The sequence below is a fragment of the Bos indicus x Bos taurus genome, chromosome 23 (genome assembly GCF_003369695.1).
Source record: "Bos indicus x Bos taurus breed Angus x Brahman F1 hybrid chromosome 23, Bos_hybrid_MaternalHap_v2.0, whole genome shotgun sequence".
NCBI lineage: Eukaryota > Metazoa > Chordata > Mammalia > Artiodactyla > Bovidae > Bos > Bos indicus x Bos taurus.
In genome coordinates this window covers 9787222-9808066 of record NC_040098.1, presented here as the reverse complement: position 1 = coordinate 9808066, position 20845 = coordinate 9787222, and the positions used below count along the sequence as shown (strand labels likewise).

Genomic DNA, 20845 nt, shown 5'->3' with positions numbered 1-20845 from the left:
TGGACAGGGGACTAGAGTCCACATGCTGCAACTGGGAACTGGTGCAGCTAAATACATCAATATTAACCATATAACCTAATGCCTGTGCTATTTCTGAGAATGAAATGAGGGAATGTGTTGAAAAACTATAAGATTTTATTATATAAATGTAAGATATTGTATTAATATTGATCAGTTTAGTTCAGTTGCTGTCATGTCCGACTCTTTGCGACCCCATGGACTGCAGCACACCAGGCTTCCCTGTCCATCACCAACTCCCGGAGCTTACTCAAACTCATGTCCATTGTGTCGGTGATGCCATGCAACCATCTCATCCTCTGTTATCTGCTTCTCCCACCTTCAATCTTTCCTAGCATCAGGGTCTTTTCCAATGAGTTGGTTTTTCACATCAGGTGGCCAAAGTATTAGAGTTTCAGCATCAGTCCTTCCAATGAATATTCAGGACTGATTTCCTTTAGGATGACTGGTTGGATCTCCTTGCAGTCCAAGGGACTCTCAAGAGTCTTCTCCAACACCACAGTTCAAAAGCATCAATTCTTGGGTGCTCAGCTTTCTTTCTTAATCAAATTATCAAAGTAAGAGAAATAAGAAAAAGGAATGACAGCTCCATAGAAACTGTCAAATTTGAACATGAGGAAGAGGTTAAACTCCGTAGAAATGAAAGAAATCTGGAATGACTAAAGAGCCAGTTTTATTCTGAGCTTTGGGCTTAAATTCTGGCTTTCTCAATATCCATGTCTCCTTGAACAAGTTATTTAAACCCTCTCTCTCCATTTCCTTATCTGCAAAATGGTAATAACAATAGTACAGATCTCATTTTGTCCTGAGAACTAAATGTCACAGCATTTAAAGTGATGGACATTTGGCACCTTGTAGGGGTTCATTATGTATTTGTTCCCCTTTTCCTCCTTTTCTGTCTTACCTCTGCCTAGGGGCAGATAGCAAGATCCTTTACATATTGTGACCCAGTTGGAGAAGAGTGAAAAGAATGATAATAATGAACAAGAGGAGTTGTGAGGGTTTTTTTTTAACAAGGGGGAGAGGTAAGAAATTGGTATGTTCTTGGAAGATGCTTTGGCTCTGATAAACTAGAGGGGCCAAGAAAAGAAGAAGAAGAAAGAAGAAAAGAATGTACTATTTCTGGATGTATCTAGGTCAAAGGACCAAGGGACATGAAATAAAGACAGGTTTTCTTTTCCATTGTCCCATTCACTACATTAGGGAAAAAAAAAAAAAGACCCAGGGCATCAGATGCTTTGTCCAGGAAAAAAAATAGCATAACGGGTTGGTTCCTTCTGTTTTTGTAGCTCTTGAGTAGGAGCATAATAGGGTAGAGGAACTGGAAAACCTCCAAATGTGGGGGATCTGGTCTTTTCCCATCATGCTCTGGATGGATGTTGAAAGCAGAGTTACTGCTCACCACAGTAGGCTGCTCTTCAACCTCACCTCTTCACTTCCCAGAAAGAATGCTCCCTCCAGGACACACAGAAGTGCAAATCAAAACAGAAATCAGGTATCGCCTCACACCCATAAGATGGCTACTATCAAAAAACAGAAAATAACCAGTGTTAGCAAGGATATGGAGAAACTGGAACACCTGTGCACTGTTGGTGAAATTATTTTTTTAATTTTTTGCTGCAAACTATCTTTTATTCATTTATCTTGTTGCTGCTGCTGCTGCTGCTAAGTCGCTTCAGTCGTGCTGCTACTGCTGCTAAGTCGCTTCAGTCGTGTCCGACTCTCTGCGACCCCATAGACGGCAGCCCACCAGGCTCCCCCGTCCCTGGGATTCTCCAGGCAAGAGCACTGGAGTGGGTTGCCATTTATTTCTCCAGTGCATGAAAGTGAAAAGTGAAAGTGAAGTAACTCAGTCACGTCCGACTCCTAGCAACCCCATAGACGGCAGCCCACCAGGCTCCTCCATCCGTGGGATTTTCCAGGCAAGAGGACTGGAGTGGGGTGCCATCGCCTTCTCCGTCATTTATCTTAGTTAAATTCATTTTTGGCTGCGCTGGGTCTTCGTTGCAGCACACAGGTTTTCTCTAGTAGCAGGGAGTGGAGGCTACTCTCTAGCTGCAGTGCTGCGGCCTTTCACTGCAGCAGCTTCTCTTGCTGAGCAGGAGATTTAGGCCTGGTGCCCAGTAGTCGTGGCCCACAAGCTTAGTTGAAATATAGTCGTGAAAAAACAGAGTAAGGACTCTGTCCATCCCTGCCCACATGTTTCTTTTGGAACAGTTTTCTTACGGGTGGACACTGGGGCTATTTTCAGCCTTTTAACTTTTCATTATTATATGTATTATAATGCCTCTATGAAAAGTTCATTTATAAACCTAGGATTTGGGGGTCGGAGTGTACGAATATTTCAAAGGTTCTTCATACCAGTTTATCTAAATTCACATCTACTCACATTTAGGGAAAAATATATCAATTTCCATTCCCAGAAGCAGTGATATTTGAAAGTACCCATTTCCCTACAATCTTGCCAACAAAAGCTATTACATATTTTTCAAAGCTTTGCCACTCTGATTAGGCAAATGTGATGCCTTATTGTTGTTTTAGCCCATTTCCTTATCTATGAGTGGTATACATCTTTGAGTGCTTGTTGGCTAACTCAATATTCCTTCTTTTGTGAACTATCCGTTTGTGTCCTCATTTTTCTTTTTTTCTCCCCCTGTGGTGTTTCCATTATATTTAAGAGTAGGATGTCCATTTCTATCTATAAATCAAATATTCACTTTATCCTACTTTTTCTCCTCCGTCTTTTTGAAATGACTTGATCGTTTCTTTGACTTCATCCTGGAGATAATGTATTTTTGTCTTTTAAAGGGGAGCATATATTTTTTAAAGTCTTTATTGAATTTGTCGCACAATCGCTTCTGTTTTATGTTTTGGGTTTCCTGGCCCTGAGGCATGTGGAATCTTAGCTCCCTGACCAGGGATCAAACCAGCATGCCCTGCACTGGAAGGCAAAGTCTCAACCACTCAACCTCCAGGTAAGTCCTGAGATAATGTATTTTGAATGGAGCTTGGAGAATTCCAGGAATCTAAGGAAAGCTGAACAACTAGGATGACTCAGGAGGACAGAAACCACTTTCTCCCATGCCTTCAGGCCTCTTATCTTTGCCTCTCTCTGCCTTATGGTCCACTTATTACAGATGGGCATCATCTCTTTTTCATGAGTGCCCCACAAAGGTCGTCTCTTTTTGTGTATTTCTATTATTCACTTTCAAGCACACAGCTTAGGTCTTGTCAAGTGAAAAAAAAAGCACAAGGTGAGAGTTGTGAGTTAAGTTTTATTTGGCCCAGGAGACAGCATTTCAGATAGCTCTGAGAAACTGCTCCAAAGAGGTAGAGGGAAGGCGAGTGTTACATATGATTTTAGTGAAGGGGGGTGCATAAAGTTAAGCACACATTTTTGGCAGAGGCTTGCTGCTAGTCATGAGGAGCAGATGTCACCGTAATGATTTTAGTGCTTTCCTAGACATGAGGGAATGCAAGACTTGGGCTCATAAATCTTCTCTTGAGAAGGTCTAACAATCTAAAGATCAGTTCCGCCAGTTTTCCCCAGAGGACAGGGTGCCTCATTCCTGATCTCCCCACTGAACTTTCAGCAGGTGTTGATGCTCAGCAGCTGCTGATCTAACCCTTATAGAGGTAGATGGCAAGTGCCACTTTGCAGTTGGCAGCCTATTCCACCAGCTCATGCATCAGTTGTGCCTGCTCACCTGTGTCAGCTCAGTTGTGTCCTACTCTTTGTGACCCTATGAACTGTAGTCCACCAGACTTCTCTGTTCATGGGATTTCCCAGGCAAGAATACTGGAGTGGGTTGCCATTGCCTCCTCCAGGGGAATCTTCCTGACCTAGGAATCAAACCCAAGTCTCCTGCATTCCCTGCATTGGCAGGTGGAATTTTTTTTTTTACCACTGAGCCACCTGGTGAGCCCTTTTCACCAACTCGCCGAGTTCCAATTTCAAATTCCTGATAGAGAGAATCTGATTGGCTGATCCTGGTCCAGTGTCTCCCTCTTGTCCCGTCAATGAGATGTGAGGGCTAAGGGACATGGTTATCTGGGGAAGAAACGGCTGCTGGGGGCCAGCTAGAATGTTGCTAAAAGTTTGCAGAGAAAGGAGGTCATCACAGTTTGCATGCACACCCAATAGCTTTCTACTACAAGTTGCTACTGTCATATAATGTATTCTAATATCAATTTAGAATCTAATATCAATTTAGAAAACTCAGCAGTGGCCACAGGACTGGAAAAGGTCAGTTTTCATTCTGATCCCAAAGAAAGGCAATGCCAAAGAATGCTCAAACTACCGCACAATTGCACTCATCTCACACGCTAGTAAAGTAACGCTCAAAATTCTCCAAGCCAGGCTTCAGCAATATGTGAACCGTGAACTTCCAGATGTTCAAGCTGGTTTTAGAAAAGGCAGAGGAGCCAGAGATCAAATTGCCAACATCCGCTGGATCATCAAAAAAGCAAGAGAGTTCCAGAAAAACATCTATTTCTGCTTTATTGACTACACCAAAGTCTTTGACTGTGTGGATCACAATAAACTGTGGAAAACTCTGAAAGAGATGGGAATACCAGACCACCTGACCTCTTGAGAAATCTGTATGCAGGTCAGGAAGCAACAGTTAGAACTGGACATGGAACAACAGACTGGTTCCAAATAGGAAAAGGAGTATGTCAAGGCTGTATATTGTCACCCTGCTTATTTAACTTATATGCAGAGTACATCATGAGAAACACTGGGCTGGAAGAAGCACAAGCTGCAATCAAGATTGCCGGGTGAAATATCAATAACCTCAGATATGCAGATGACACCACCCTTATGGCAGAAAGTGAAGAGGAACTAAAGGGCCTCTTGATGAAAGTGAAAGTGGAGAGTGAAAATGTTGGCTTAAAGCTCAACATTCAGAAAACAAAGATCATGGCATCTTGTCCCATCACTTCGTGGGAAATAGATGGGGAAACAGTGGAAACAGTGTCAGACTTTAGTTTTTTGGGCTCCAAAATCACTGCAGATGGTGACTGCAGCCATGAAATTAAAAGACGCTTACTCCTTGGAAGGAAAGTTATGACCAACGTAGATAGCATATTCAAAAGCAGAGACTTTACTTTGCCAACAAAGGTCCGTCTAGTCAAGGCTATGGTTTTTCCAGTGGTCATGTATGGATGTGAAAGTTGGGCTGTGAAGAAAGCTGAGCACTGAAGAGTTGATGCTTTTGAACTGTGGTGTTGGAGAAGACTCTTGAGAGTCCCTTGGACTGCAAGCAGATCCAACCAGTCCATTCTGAAGGAGATCAGCCCTGGGATTTCTTTGGAAGGAATGATGCTGAAGCTGAAACTCCAGTACTTTGGCCACCTCATGCGAAGAGTTGACTCATTGGAAAAGACTCTGATGCTGGGAGGGATTGGGGGCAGGAGGAGAAGGGGACGACAGAGGATGAGATGGCTGGATGGCATCACTGACTCGATGGACGTGAGTCTGGGTGAACTCCGGGAGTTGGTGATGGACAGGGAGGCCTGGCGTGCTGTGATTCATGGGGTCGCAAAGAGTGGGACACGACTGAGCGACTGAACTGAACTGAATATCAATTTGGACTCTTGTTTATTCTCTGAATCGGTTATGTTACCAAAAGCTCAGCCTCTCTGTACACCAGGGCTGAGTCTTGGAGATAGTTTTGGGTGAAGTAGAAAAGGATAGCTTTATTATTGGGTCTGGCAAAAGGAGACACCCCAGGATTCTGCCTTGAAAAACTATGTATACCAACCTGGGAGAATCTGTTGAAGGGTTTTCTGACAAGATTAAGGTGTGAGCAGGGTTTGCACCCTGGAGAAGGAAATGGCAACCCACTCCAGTATTCTTGCCTGGAAAATCCCATGGATGGAGGAGCCTGGCAGGCTATAGTCCATGGGGTCGAAAAGAGTCAGACAGGACTGAGTCACTTTGATTCACTAATCTTGTCTCAGGGGGGGCCTCCTAATCTTGATGAGCCTCTCTAATCACTTTAATCTTGCCTCAGGTGGTTTCTTGGCTGCCCCTCCCTTGACCAGCTCCTCCCTTGAATCTACTCTTTGGAATTCAGGGAAGGTCATGGAGGCTAAAGTCTTGACTACAAGGAGTGGAGGACAGAGTGGAGGGTCCTGGGGGGGACCTTGCTTGGTTTCTTATGTTGTGGCATAATCTTGTCACTTGCTGGCCCTGGCAATTCTGAATCTCAAGAACTTGGATACCTGGAGGCAATCTAAGATGCTCTGGTGAAATTGTTAGGGGAATCACTGACTGATACAATAGGAGGTCCTGGTAAGGAATGCAGAACTTACAAGCTACCACCAACTGAATGAATTCAGGAAAAGTCAAAAGGTGAAAAATATACCAGTCCATATTTCTACCAACATCCAATAATTCTTCTTGTTGGAATCCATCTTGGCTGAAAGATGCTCAAGTCACCAGGTAGGATCCTGAGTCAGAATGATTGGCTAGAGACAACTCAAAAACAAACTCTATTACCAAAAGCCTGAGACTGCTACAGAGCAGTTCTCCTGAGTTTTCTAACCCTCCTATTGTCCGCCCAATAGCCCCTTCCCAATAAAGTCTTTTGCTTTGTCAGTATCTATGTCTCCTTCCCTGGTGGCTCAGTTGGTAAAGAATCCACCTGCAATGTGGGAAACCTGGGTTTGATCCTTGGGTTGGGAAGATCCCCTGGAGGAGGGCATGGCAATTCACTCCAGTATTCTTGCCTGGGGATTCTCCATGGACTGAGGAGCCTGGCCGGTTACAGTCCACGGGGTCACAAAGAGTCAGACATGACCGAGTGACTAAGCACAGCACAGCACATGTCTCTTTGAACAATTTATTTTCAAGTATTAGACAAGAAATCCTGAAACTAGGAGTTCCCTGGTGGTCCAGTGGTTAAGAGTCTGCCTGCCAACGCAGGGGACACGGGTTCGATCCCTAGTCCCGCATGCCGAAGGGCAACTAAGCCCATGTGCCACAATTACTGAGCCTGTAAGCCTAGAACCTATGCTCTGCAACAGCAGAAACCATCACAATGAAAAGGCTGCGCACCACAACGAAGAGTAGCTCCCACTCGCCACAGCTATAGAAAGCGCATGGACAGCAACAAAGACCCAACGCAGCCAAAAATAAATAAATATTGGAAAAAAAAAAAAAGAAACCCTGAAATTTATCTGGTGTGGGATCTGGGATTAGTCTAAATTTTTTACATAAGATCACCAGCCGAAGAGATTTAGAAAGTGGCAGGTCTTGGGCATATTCCAGGCAGTGACATATTTAAGCATAGCCCCTGTGATGTCTGACTCTTTGTGACTCCGTGGACTGTAACCGGCCAGGCTCCTCAGTCCATGGAGAATCCCCAGGCAAGAATACTGGAGTGAATTGCCATGCCCTCCTCCAGGGGATCTTCTCAACCCAAGGATCAAACCCAGGTTTCCCACATTGCAGGTGGATTCTTTACCAACTGAGATGGTACCTAGAAGCCCCTTTGGAATATTGCTTCTCAGTTTTCCTTTCTTAGAGCGGCTCAGCAATTTATCCTTTTGCCTCTCAACCAGCCCTTCTTCAGGCTCTTTTCCTAACAGAACAAAACAAAGGGGCACAGCCATCAGGGCAGGACCATAGATGTTTTTATATGACCACTCAGACTCAAGTGGAGATTCACATGTCTGAGAATCTCCTGATTGGGTAACACCTCATTTCCTTCATCTCATATCCCACCCTACAAAAGAATCTTTCCATGGGGGGATGGGGTGGGCTGGTTCTTCATATCTAATATGCCAGCCACCTTGGTCAGTGTACACAGTGGTTAGGGATAGGGCAATATTTATTGGGCATCACTGTCCCAGGAATTGTAGATGATTAGCATCCTTGGTCTTCAGGGAATTCATGTTCAGGTTACAACCTCCAATCTCGTGAGAACCAGAAATGTCCCCATAAAGTTTCAGAATTCACTTAAGGAGTAGTTATACTGCTTTGAGATAGCTCCCATCATGAACTGAAGTTCTGAGCCATTTGGGTCTCTTATTTGCAAGGATCTTTTTTGTATTATGTGGGCTGTTTAGGTGTGAGCTGAGACCCTAGTACTGACTGAGTTGGCAAAGAACTTTTAATTTCCTTTGGGTCAGCATTCTAATAGCATCATCAGATTTCAATAACATTTTCTTCTTTAGATCCTTGGTCAACACAACTTTAATCCATGAATGTGCAAGTTAAAACAGTTCCTGGAAAAGTGTATACATTTAGAATTATTTTGTAATTTAAGGCCACATTGAAGTCAAAAGGGAACTGAAGCAGGATATAGTGGATAGAGTGCTAGACTGAGAATTTGTGTAATTACTAGCTGTGTCATTTCAGATTAATCAATTCTCTTCTCTCAGTTTCAATTCCTTTGTTTGTAGACAGTCTCACTTCCTTTCAGCTCTAAAGTTGGGATTTTTATAATCTTTCTGTGTTCTCATTCCATCATCCATAAGATTCAGACAGTAGGAGAAAAAAAATCATTGGAGAAAGGGTGGTCCCTTATTAAGAAAAGAGAAAGGACACATACTTCATATTGTAACAGAGGACAAGTAAGAGAAGTGAAGTAGAAGAGGGACCAGGTGAAGGAGTAATCCCTATCTCTTCATCTCCTCAAGATTATGGTCACAATATTAGTTACCATTTCTTGAGTGCTTCTTAGGGAGCAGGCAGGGTACTAAGTTTATATATTGTTAACTCTTTAATCCTTACAATAAACCACTCTGGACAAGCACCATGATTACCAATAACTGGCAGAATGAGAATTTTTCCCAAAGGTGTGGGACCTCAGAAACTTTTAAAACCTTTTAGTCTCATTTGGTAGTAGGACAGAAGGAAGTAGAATCTTTCTGCCGTTCCAAAATCTCATGGCACCCTAGATGCTCAGTTCAGTTCAGTTGCTCAGTTGTGTCCGATTCTTTGCGACCCCATGAATTGCAGCACGCCAGGCTTCCCAGTCCATCACCAACTCCCAGAGTTCACTCAGACTCACGTCCATTGAGTCAGTGATGCCATCCAGCCATCTCATCCTCTGTCGTCCCCTTCTCCTCCTGCCCCTAATCCCTCCCAGCATCAGAGACTTTTCCAATGAGTCAACTCTTCTCATGAGGTGGCCAAAGTACTGGAGTTTCAGCTTTAGCATCAGTCCTTCTAAAGAACACCCAGGGCTGATCTCCTTCAGAATGGACTGGTTGGATCTCCTTGCAGTCCAAGGGACTCTCAAGAGTCTTCTCCAACACCACAGTTCAAAAGCATCACCCCAGATGCTACTGGTCTCTTATTCTAGCTGTCTACTTGTTGAAATTGTTATGGAAAACATAGGAATGAAAGATAGTTTCTAGTTTTGCGGCTCTGTATTTTTGGACAAGGCATACAAACTTTCTGGTTCTTACTTTCCTTAAGACAGAGAGCCACTTAAAGGCAGGAGACCATTTCTTATTCATCCTTCCCCCATGGGGCTGTAGGAGTGTCGGGCAAACGTGGTGAAAGAAGGAATGAAGACGGTGAAGAAGGTGAAAGAAGGTAGTCCCTATGCTTCCTTTCTTATTCTTTAGTTTTGAAATGGGGCCTTGATCAGGTACTATATGTACTATATGCACAGTAACACTTTGCTTTCTAAAAACGAAACAAGGCAGGTCACATTCTCATGACTTAAACTTTATTTTGAGAGGCTTGGTGTTGACGAGTGGGTGGAAGATTACATGCGGTGTTGGCACGGACCCGTGATTGCCGTTTGCACCGAGGCCTCCTTTACTTTCCGGAGACTGGAGACTACCGTTGCATAACAAAACAGCACCGGTGCCACCAAGTGTGTGGCCGGCAACCAACTATTCAGGGCATTATCCCTCTGCGAAAGCAGCTCTAGAAACTTAAGCAAACAAGCGCTTCCAGCGGGAGGGGCAAAGCCCTGGCTGCGAAGAAGAATGGGTCCTGCGTGCAATCTGGTACTTGGATCTCGTCCTGGTCTCTAGTTTCTTTCCCGACTTCAGTTTCCTCACCTCCAAAATGCTCACACGGTCGTAGACCAAGACCCCCCAGCTTTCCCCCTGCTCCAGCCCGAGGGCTTAACTCCTCCTCCTCAGGGTAGGGGCGGGCCGAGAAAAAGGTCAGTCAGGGAGTCACCTCCCCGCGCCTCCTGGCCTTCCCCTTCCTCCTTCCTTCCGCCCGCCCCCTCGCCCCACCGTGGTGAGGTCACGCGGGGGACGTCACGGGGTTGTGACGCCACTGAGGGCGGGCCTCTGAGAGAGGAAGGGGCGGGGTCTAGGCAGGCGACGCTTGCGCAGTGGGCGCGGCGCGGGAGGAGGCGGAGGCGGCGGCGCAGCTAGAGGCGGCGGCGGCGGAGGCGGAGGCGGCGGCGCCGGGGGGGTGGGAGGGGGGGGAGCGCGAGAGCGAGTGAGCGGCTGAGAGAGTTTACCCCGATGAGGCGGTGAGAGGCCCGGGGCCTACCTCAGCGGAGCGGGCTCGCGGCGCCAGCTAGCAGCGGGCCCCCTCCCGGTCCCCGGGCCCGGCGGCGCGGCGACTGCTTGGTTGTGAGGAGGCGGGGAAGCGAGTGTCCGGCCCCAGCCATGGAGGGTATGGACGTGGACCTGGACCCCGAGCTGATGCAGAAGTTCAGCTGCCTGGGCACCACGGACAAGGACGTGCTCATCTCCGAGTTTCAGCGGTTGCTCGGCTTCCAGCTCAACCCGGCCGGCTGCGCCTTCTTCCTGGACATGACCAACTGGTGAGCCGGCTCCGCCGCCGCGCCAGCCCCTGGCAGCGGCCTCGGGGCCCCGAGGGGAAGGGAAGGGACACCCGAGCTCGGCGGCAGGGCGGGCCGGGCGGGCTCTGAGGGACACCCCTCTCTCCAGGGGCGGGGAGGGCGTGTGGGGAGCCCTCGGGGCCTGGGAGGAATTAGGGGCCCGAGCAGGGCTAGAGGGGGACATAGGAGGAGAGTTGGGGGGCCACGGAGGGCTGGAGAGGCGGAAGGGAGGTGGGGTGGGGGGAGCTGGGGCTGAGGTTCCGAGGAGTGTTCTTAGCCGCCGAGGACCGTGGGAAGAGGAGGAAAAGGGCTTTAGCATCGAGGAACGGGGTCCACCTGGGAAGAAGGGGGCCGTGGTGTTGGCTAAAAGTAAAGCGGAAAATCCGAACTTGCGGAGTGGGAAAAAAAGCTTGGGGTATGGAGTTAGAGGCTGAAGATGACGGGGGTTGAGGGGAAACTCTGGGAGAGAATTGGGTGCTATGGGCAGAACCTGGCGCACGGGTGAGACTTGGGAGTTAAGAACATTTGTGTGCGTCTCTCTTAAAGTGTATGTCTCCATTCGAGAACAGACAGGAAAAAGGGGAAAACTTTACTGGGAAGGACAAGTGAGTAGGGTAAGAAAGAGGACTTTCCGAAGAGCTGTGCCAGGGAAGGGGTGGGATCTACTAATGGAGGACCGGGCGTGCTAGACCCGGGGGGCAGGGTCTGGGGGGAAAAGTGAAGGAGAGGAGGTTATCCTGCGGGAGGGAACTTTTCTGACGGGATTGGAGCTCTGGGCTCCAGAGTGCGGGAAGGGAGAGGGGCTTCTCTCAGAGGCACTTACGGGAAAAAAAATGCTGGGTTGTTAGCCGTTTGGGAAAATGGAGAACTTGACTTTTTGGCCTGGAGTCTTCTTGTAGAAGACTGATTTGGGACAGAGGGCCGTGATAACTTCGACTACAGAGGTGTTTCTTGGTTTTGGGTGGAGCACTTGCTGTTTCTGGTAAGCAAGGTTTCCCCCTTGTTCTCTGAGGAGGGCTTGTCGAGTTCACTCTAGGTGAGTGATGAAGTGGAGACCAGTAGACTTCCTTTGAAAGGATTTCAGGTGAAGTAGCTCATCTTTCTTTGGTCAGAAAGCCATAAGATGATTGCCCTTTGCTCTCTGTGTTGGGCACTCAGTCCCCTGGCATGTGGAATCTTGTTTCTTTTGGCATGACTTACAGAGCCAGGCTCCCCTTTATTCCGTGTCTACTTGATGCCTCAAGCAATGCCAGAAAAAGAGTTTGTAAGCTTTGTCTTTATCGCCTTTCTCATGCAACCCTATCCTGAGTGGTGCTCATCGTATAAATGAGAGTTTTGTAGCTGTGGTGGCTCCAAAGGTGATGTGTGAATATTTTTGTGTGTAACATCATTGGTGGTGCCTGTTGTTTTATCATTAAAGTTGATATAGTAAGAGTGGGGTTGACTTCCTAGATGTTTAGAAGTATTTCTTTTTTTTTTTTTTTAGAAGTATTTCTGATCCCCACTTTTATGTCCAACAGGGACTACAGCTTCCAGTCGTTTTCTGAGCACCAGCCTGTGTGTTTAATAGAGAGTGGCATGGGTTATTGGAAACATTGAGCAGAGGTATTACCCTGGTGAAATTTGGAAGTAAAGCTATGTCTTGAGGAGGGTTGTGCCCTTGCCTGCCTGCTTCCCACCCCCAGGTCCTTTTCTTCCTGTTTACACTAGTTCAGCATAGGAAACTTGGCATATTGTTGCTGCCAGTTTGGTAGAAATCATTATTTCTCCCTACCCTCTTGTGAGTTGTACCATTTAAATCCTGCCCTAATAAGTTTTTAGTTTTTTAGAGTCAGTATTTATTAGTCCAATTATTATGGCTACAAAGACAGTGTAATGAATTTTATATGCTTGAGGTATATGTGTTTAACGTCTAAGATTGTTTTTAAGTGGTGTGAAAGGTGAGGCTCAGTGCGGATAAGAAAAAAAAATTATGGTTGCATTATAAAAATTTTATTTGAATTTTATCTAAAAATTATTAAGCTTAGTGACAGAGTAGCATGTGTTCTGAGAAGATGTTATCTCTGTGTAAAACAAGGTGTGATACATTTCTGAGCGAAGGAGTGAGCCATTAAAAATGTATTCTGGTTCTAAAGCAGTTAGAAGTCAGTAGCTTCTTAAGAATCCAGACTGTGAAGTGATAACTCAGCTGTAAGTACATTACCTATTTTTTTGACTGTGGAAGTCATATGTTATTTATTTTCTTTGATTATAAAGTGAAAAATCTGTGAACGAAAGGAAGTAAGGGTTGTTATTCTTTTTCCAATGAAAGCAGTTAGCGTCATAATCCAGTATTGTGTTTTGATTCCAGTGTTGACCTGGCTAAATTTGCCTTGTTAGATTTTTATTTTAAACAAATACTAATTATAATTAATAAATTCTAGCTAAAATAAAATACATGAATGCATACTTAGTCAAAATATTTGTGTGTTAAATATCTAAAGTCTAGAAATGTATTGTTTTTAAGCGTCATTTAGTGTCTGACTTTGAAAACTTCTGAGATAGTCCTGATACAGGTTGCCAAAACTTCTCTCAAATTGCTGTGGTTAACCTGTTGAGTTTGAGATGAATAACCTCTGACTTCCTAAGTGCCTGTTTTGGGTTGTAATAAATAACCGCCATTCAGTTGTCTAGTGATGGTTTAAAAAAATGTGGTAAAATAAAAATAAAAGTTTTAAAATGAAGGCTTAAAATGAGTCTTCTAAAATGAAACCCTATTTGGAAAGACAATGTATTTGTTTTCAAAAGTAAGAATTTATTTTCTGTTGTTAACCAGCAACTTTTTAAGAAACTGTTGAAAACTGACAAAATTGAATGTTTTGGCCTTATAAATTACCTACCCTGCACACAGATTTTTTTTAGTCTTAGGTTGGATGTGTACTATGTAGGTATTTCTTCTTAATTTAGAACCCAGTATTATTTCAGTTTTGTACTGTTTATACCTGAGCTGGCAGCCATGTTGCCAGAGATTGGTGGAACTGCCTCTTAACAAAAGTAGTCAATTTTCAGTTCCTGAGTATCTAAAGTACATAAATGGTATTGTGAAGGAACCCAGTATCTGCAGCAAAACTGAGATGATTTGTATATTAGAATAACATTGTATAGGTGAATGTCTTCTAAAGACAGTATTAGGCTGTGAGTATAGAACTTGGAATTCTGAAACTGGAAGCTGGCTTAAGATTCTCTGGTTCATTCCAGTTTTTCCTGTAAGATTGCATTGAACTCTTCCAGGTAGCTTATTCTTGAATCCTCAAGGGCAGAGATTTGCATGGTACCTTATTATAGTGTTTAATTACCTTGCTAGTTAGAATCATGTCAAAACTGACTCTTTCTTACTGTAATTTAAGCTTTTTTCATTTGTTTGTGTCCTCCTTGGAGATGAATATCTAATAAACACCTTCCTTAAAAGATCAGAAAGCCTCTATTAATACAAATCACTAGAAGTTTTCAACCATACATAATTTAAAAATATTCAATTTAATGGTTTCTCATCCTTTAATGTAATCTGATAGGTTTATTTTTTCCCCAACAAAAACCAACAGGATTGAGAGCAGAGTTTAATTGTGGTGTGATATACATAATATAAAATTTACCATTTTTAATCAGTTTTAAATGTACAGTTTAGTGCAGCATAAGATTTTAAATTCAGTTGTGTTCCCTCTAAGTCATTTGTCTCTGTTGTGTTTTCAAGGTGAGTTATTCTTTAGCATTTGTGACAAGAGGCGAATAACACTTCTAGGTTAAAAGAGGACATTAACGTGAAAGTTATTTCTCATTATGTGTGCATGCTAAGTCGCTTCAGTTGTTTTCAACTTTTTGCGACCCCATGGATAGACCACTGGGCTCCTCCGTCCATAGGATTCTCCAGGCAAGAATCCTGGAGTGGGTTGCCATTTCTACTCCAGGGTATCTTCCGGATGCTGAGATCGAACATGCGTCTCTCATGTCTCCTGCGTTAGGAGGTAGGTTCTTTACCATTAGGGCCACCTGAGAAAGCCCTATTTCTCATTATAGAGATAAGTTAATTATCTTTGACGAGCATGTACACAGTGTTGGTTGTTCTGTCCCTCCTGTCATTTGGCTAGCCTTCCCTGGTGGCCAGTGGTAGACTCCACGTGCCAATGCAGGAGACGTGGGTTTCATGCCTGGGTCAGGAGGATCCCCTGGAGAAGGAAATGGCAACCTGCTCCAGTATTCTTGCCTGGAAAATCCCATGGACCTAGAGAAGCCTGGCAGACTACAGTCTGTAGGGTCTCACAAGATCAGGACATGACCTAGCAACTAAATAACAGCATTCATTAGGCTAGTGCTTTGCAGTTTGGGTGTTGCAACATCCTAGGTTACCTACAGGTATCTTCAGGAAGCAGTGTTTATTTTTTGGAAGACTGCATGCACCCATTATGGATGGAACAGATGTTTTTTAAGAAAAATAACTCAGGGAAAAACATTTTTGTTAAATAATGTCCTGTAGACTTTCAGCTTTGTCAGAGGTACCGTTCTGGGTAACAGGAAGGTATAACCGCTGTGCAATGAAGTGGAATCAGAAGCTAGAGGTGAAAATCAGGTGTACTCTGGTCTCACCATGCCTCCCCTGCCTGATCGAGATCCGTTTCTCAGTCACATGTATGCTAAATGAGTTTCTGATGCACTTGCTGGTGTATACGTATGAATCTAGACGTCCCTTTATGACGGATTAAAACTTGTTAATGATGGTTTCCTTTAAAAATGTGTGCCAAGCAGCAGCTTTAGGATCAGTAGGAAAGGTTGCATAACGTGATAGAGTGTTGTCCACGCTCTTGCATTTTTAAGAAGATTGGGAGTTCTTGCTTTGGGCTTTCTTCCCCACTAAAAGGTTGGGACTCTGGGTATAGTATAAAATAGTTTGCAAATGGTACATCCAGGCTCCTTTTAGTTTTAAAAGGAGGATGGTAAAAGCTACCTTGTTGTCCTGTACTGTTCAGTTGCTGTGAGACTTGCATTTCTGATTATATATCAAGTCAGAACTAGTCTCCATTATAGCTAGGGTGGGTAGAGGTGTTTCTTTACCACCTCTTATCTTCCGACTCCCCACTCCAATTTGTTTAGCATATAACAGCAAAAACTCAACCTGACAGTATTTATTTATTTATTGGCCACATGACTTGTGGGATCTTAGTGCCCTGACCAGGGACTGAATCTGGGCGCCGAGTCCTGACCACTGGACTACCAAAGAATTCCCTCAACCAGACAGTATTTAAACAAATGTATTTTGGATGGACCCCTGGTAGATGGTGTAATACAAAGCAGGAGACAGCCTCTATTATCATTTGCTCTCTAGTAGAGAAAGAACATGCCTGAAACTAAGAGAGAAAAAGCTTGGGGACAATAAGGAAGAAACATTTATATATTGATGCTGAATTAACAGAGGAAAGCTTCAGAACTGGTAGGGATGGACTGAATCAGACAGAACCAGCGATTCACAAATATTGACTGCTCACTATGGGCAGATTTCTTAGAAGGTTTGACATGGCTGGGGGATTTGAACTGATGGAAAAGTTGTGTCATGTTAGGTTTCCTGAATGAAACCAGGAAGGAGCAAGTGGAACGGAGCTGTCTGGATGATTGGCTTGGCAAGAATGTGGTTAATGGGATCAGAAGTGAACAAGAGCTGGAGCTTATTTTTATTTTTGCTTTGGAATATTGTTGATTTTTTAAAAATTGCGGTGAAATTGACTTAAAATCGAACCATGGTAAAGTGAACAATTTGAGTGGCAATTAGTGTCTTCATAATGTGCAACCATACCTTTATCTAGCTGAAACATTTCCATCACTCCAGAAGGAAACCCCACACCCACTAAGAAGTTGCTTCCTATTCCTTTCTCCACCCAGCCTCTGGCAGTCTGAATTCTTTCTCTATGGATGTACCTATTCTGGATATTTCATATAAATGGAATCAAAATATTTTTCCTTTTTGTGTGTGACTTCTTTCAGACTTCATCTGTGTTGTGTCTAATATCCATCAGTACTTCATTCCTTCTAATGGCTATGTGGCTTCCCTTGTAGCTCAGTTGGTAAAGAATCTGCCTGAATACAAGAGACTTGGGTTTGATTCCTGGGTTGGGAAGATCCCCTGGAGAAGGAAATGGCAACCCACTCCAGTACTCTTGTCTGGAGAATCCCATGGACAGAGGAGCCTGGCAGGCTACAGTCCATGGGGTTGCAAGAGTCAGACACAACTTAGTAACCAAACCACTAAATGGCTGTGTAATATTCCATTGTATGTATATAAATGCAGTTTGTCTGTTCATCTGTTGGTGGACATTTTGAGCCATTTCCACCTTTTGGCTATTGTGAATATGTGAATATGTGCTATGAGTATGAGTTTTGATGTATTTGTTTGAGTACTTGTTTTCAGTTCTTTGGGTATATACATAGTTGAATTGCTGGGTGATATGGTAATTCTATGTTTAACTTTCTGAGGAGCCACCAAATTATTTTCCACAGTGGCTGAGTCATTTATTAGGTTGGTGAAAAAGTAATTGGAGTTTCAGACTGTCTAGACTCAAACACATCTTTATTAATCAAAATAGGAACCACTACAATCAACACATTGTTGCCAATGAGAAACAAGTTTGTTTTTAAGTTTGTAACCATCTGAGCTTCAGGATTCAATGAACTCTTGGAAAGCATTTTCTGCCTCCTGCTGGTTGTTACATTTTCCCTGTAACAAGTTGTTGAGATGCTTGAAGTGGTAGTCCCTTGGTGAGAGGTTGGTGAGAGGTCAGATGACGGATGAGGCAGAACTTCGTGGCCCAGTTCATTCAACTTTTGAAGTGTTGGTTGTGTGACCTGTGGTCAGGCGTTGTCATGAAGAATTGGGCCCTTTCTGTTGACCTAAGACTGGCTGTAGGTGTTGCAGTTTTCAGTACATCTCATCCATTTGCTGAGCATACGTCTCTACTTCTCAAATGTAATGGTTTTGCCAGGATTCAGAAAGCTGTAGTGGATCAGACTGGCAGCAGACCACCAAGCAGTGACCATGACCTTTTTTTGGTGCAAGTTTGGCGTTGGAGCTTCTTCTCTCTCCCAAGCATGAGCCGATCATCAACAGTTGTATACAATCCACTTTAAAAAAATTTTTATTTATGTATTTTTTTGCCTGTGCTGGGTCTTCATTGCTGTGTTGGCTCTTCTTTCGTTGTGGCAAGCGGGGGCTTCTCTCTACTTGTGGTGCAAGGGCTTCTCATTGCAGTGGCTTCTTTAGTTGGGGAGCATGGACTCTAGTGTGCACGGGCTTCAGTGGTTGCAGCACGTGGGTTCAGTAGTTGGGGCTCCCAGGCTCTAGAGCACGGGCTCCATAGTTGTGGTGCATAGGCTTAGTTGCTTCCCAACATGTGTGGGATCTTCCTGGACCAGGGATCGAACCTGTGTTTCCTGCTTTTGCAGATGGATTCTTTACCACTGAGCCACCAGGGAAGCCCTAGAATTCACTTTTCATCGCATGTCACAATCTGAGAAATGGTTCATTGTTGCATAGAATAAGAGAAGACACTTCAAAACACTGAATTTTTTATTTGGGGCAGCTCAGTTCAGTTTCATTTCAGTCGCTCAGTTGTGTCCGACTCCTCGCGACCCTGTGAATCGCAGCAGGCCAGGCCTCCTTGTCCATCACCAACTCCCAGAGTTCACTCAGACTCACGTCCATCGAGTCAGTGTTGCCATCCAGCCATCTCTTCCTCTGTCGTCCCCTTCTCCTCCTGCCCCCAATCCCTCCCAGCATCAGAGTCTTTTCCAATGAGTCAACTCTTTGCATGAGGTGGCCAAAGTACTGGAGTTTCAGCTTCAGCATCATTCCCTCCAAAGAAATCCAAGGGCTGATCTCCTTCAGAATGGCCTGGTTGGATCTCCTTGCAGTCCAAGGGACTCTCAAGAGTCTTCTCCAACACCACAGTTCAGAAGCATCAATGCTTCGGCGCTCAGCCTTCTTCTTCACAGTCCAACTCTCACATCCATACATGACCACTGGAAAAACCATAGCCTTGACTAGACGGACCTTTGTTGGCCAAGTAATGTCTCTGCTTTTGAATATGCTCTCTAGGTTGGTCATAACTTTCCTTCCAAGGAGTAAAGCATCTTTTAATTTCATGGCTGCAGTCACCATCTGCAGTGATTTTGGAGCCCAAAAAACTAAAGTCTGACACTGTTTCCACTGTTTCCCCATCTTTTCCCCACGAAGTGATGGGACCAGATGCCATGATCTTTGTTTTCTGAATGTTGAGCTTTAAGCCAACTTTTTCACTCTCCACTTTCACTTTCATCAAGAGGCTTTTGAGTTCCTCTTCACTTTCTGCCATAAGGGTGGTGTCATCTGCATATCTGAGGTTATTGATATTTCTCCCGGCAATCTTGGGGCAGCTCAAGGGGCACTCATTTACCCAGCTTTTTCACCTTTTCAGTTTGCTTCAAATGTCAAACGACCATGGAGTGTTCGACAGCAACTTCTCCTGTAGTTGTAAGAGAATCAGCTTTGGTCTCTGAGTTGTCACTGTCATCTTCTGATGGCTGGCTGCTGTGCCCCTCGTCTTCAAGGCTCTCCTGCTGCCTTTGCGCTACTTCTTGAACCGCCACTGCACTGTGTGTTTGTTCGCAGTTCCTGGGCCACGTGCACTGTTGATGTTGAGAGTTGTCTCCACTGTTTTATGACCCATATTGAACTTGAATAAGAAAATCACTTGACTTTGCTTTTTGTCTAACATCATTTCCGTAGTCTAAAATAAATGTAAAATAAACAGCAAGTCATTAGCAAGAAAAGTGAAGCGAGAAATGTGCATTAAACATAACCACATTTATTTAAGAATGTATTCCAATATCAAACATCAAAATTCAACAGAGCAAAACTGCAGTTACTTTTGCAGCAATCTGATACATTCCCCTAGCAAGGTTGAGGGTCTGTTCCAATTTTTGTACAAACTTGCTAACACTTGTATGCCATTTTTATATTAAAGTGAGTCTAAAGAGGTGCCTCATTGTGAGATTGATTTGCATTTCTCTGATTACTCATCATATTGAATGTCTTTTTATATGTTTGTTGGCCATTTATATCTTTATTGGTGAAACATCTGTTCAGGTCCTTTGCTGGTTTTCTAACTGGACTGTCTTTTTATTGTTCGGTTGTAAGAGTTCTTATAGACCCTTATCAGATATGATTTACAAATATTTTCTCCAGTTCTGTGGATTGTCTTTTAAATTTTCTTGTTAATGTCCTTTGGTGCATAAATGTTTTTAATTTTAATGAGGTCAAGTTTAATTTTTTGTTGCTGCTTGCGCTTTTGGTGTTACAGCTAATAATTCATTGCTTATCCAAGATCTTGAAGATTTACCTCTGTTTTTTTCCTAAGAATCTTACGGTTTCAGTTCTTATATTTAGGTCACTGATCTATTTTTAGTTAATTTTTGCATTTTGTTGAGGTAGGAGTCCATCTTTATTCTGTAGTTTAATTTTGTCATATCATATGCTCTGGAACTGGCTTCTCATTGACTCTGCACTAAATATACCCTTTACTTTTATTTAGTATGTACTTTACTATCTTTAGACTTCCCTGGTGGCTCAGACGGTAAAGCGTCTGTCTACAATGTGGGAGACCCGGGTTCGATCCCTGGGTTGGGAAGATCCCTTGGAGAAGGAAATGGCAATCCACTCCAGTACCATTGCCTGGAAAATCCCATGGACAGAGGACCCTGGTAGGCTACAGTCCATGGAGTCGCAGAGAGTCGGACACGACTGAGTGACTTCACATTCATGCACATTCATTCATTTACTATCTTTGCCCGCCCCTGAAAATTGGTCAATAAAAGTGTGCACGGTTTTCTGTTTGGGGAAAAAATGTATCATGTTCTATCGGCACCCAAACTAAATGTGTGTTGAAAAGATCAGTCCCTTCTAGCCCACACCAGTCTTTCAACTTTTTCCGACTTTTCTCTGTTCTGTTAACAGCCCCAGTGGTCTTGCAGACAGAAGCCTCCAACTGACTTATTTC

At 44.0% G+C, this 20845-nt stretch overlaps 1 protein-coding gene across 4 annotated transcripts in view; it reads left to right on the top strand.

Annotated features, from left to right (window-relative positions):
• The first annotated feature begins 10413 nt into the window (after nucleotides 1-10413).
• Nucleotides 10414-20845, top strand: part of C23H6orf106 (chromosome 23 C6orf106 homolog) — a 107189-nt gene continuing 96757 nt past the window's right edge. For all 4 annotated transcript variants that reach the window (XM_027525198.1, XM_027525196.1, XM_027525197.1 and 1 more), the window contains exon 1: nucleotides 10414-10772. In XM_027525198.1, the coding sequence (XP_027380999.1) occupies nucleotides 10615-10772 (158 nt within the window). In that variant the 5' untranslated portion in view covers nucleotides 10414-10614. The remainder of the gene's footprint in view (nucleotides 10773-20845) is intronic.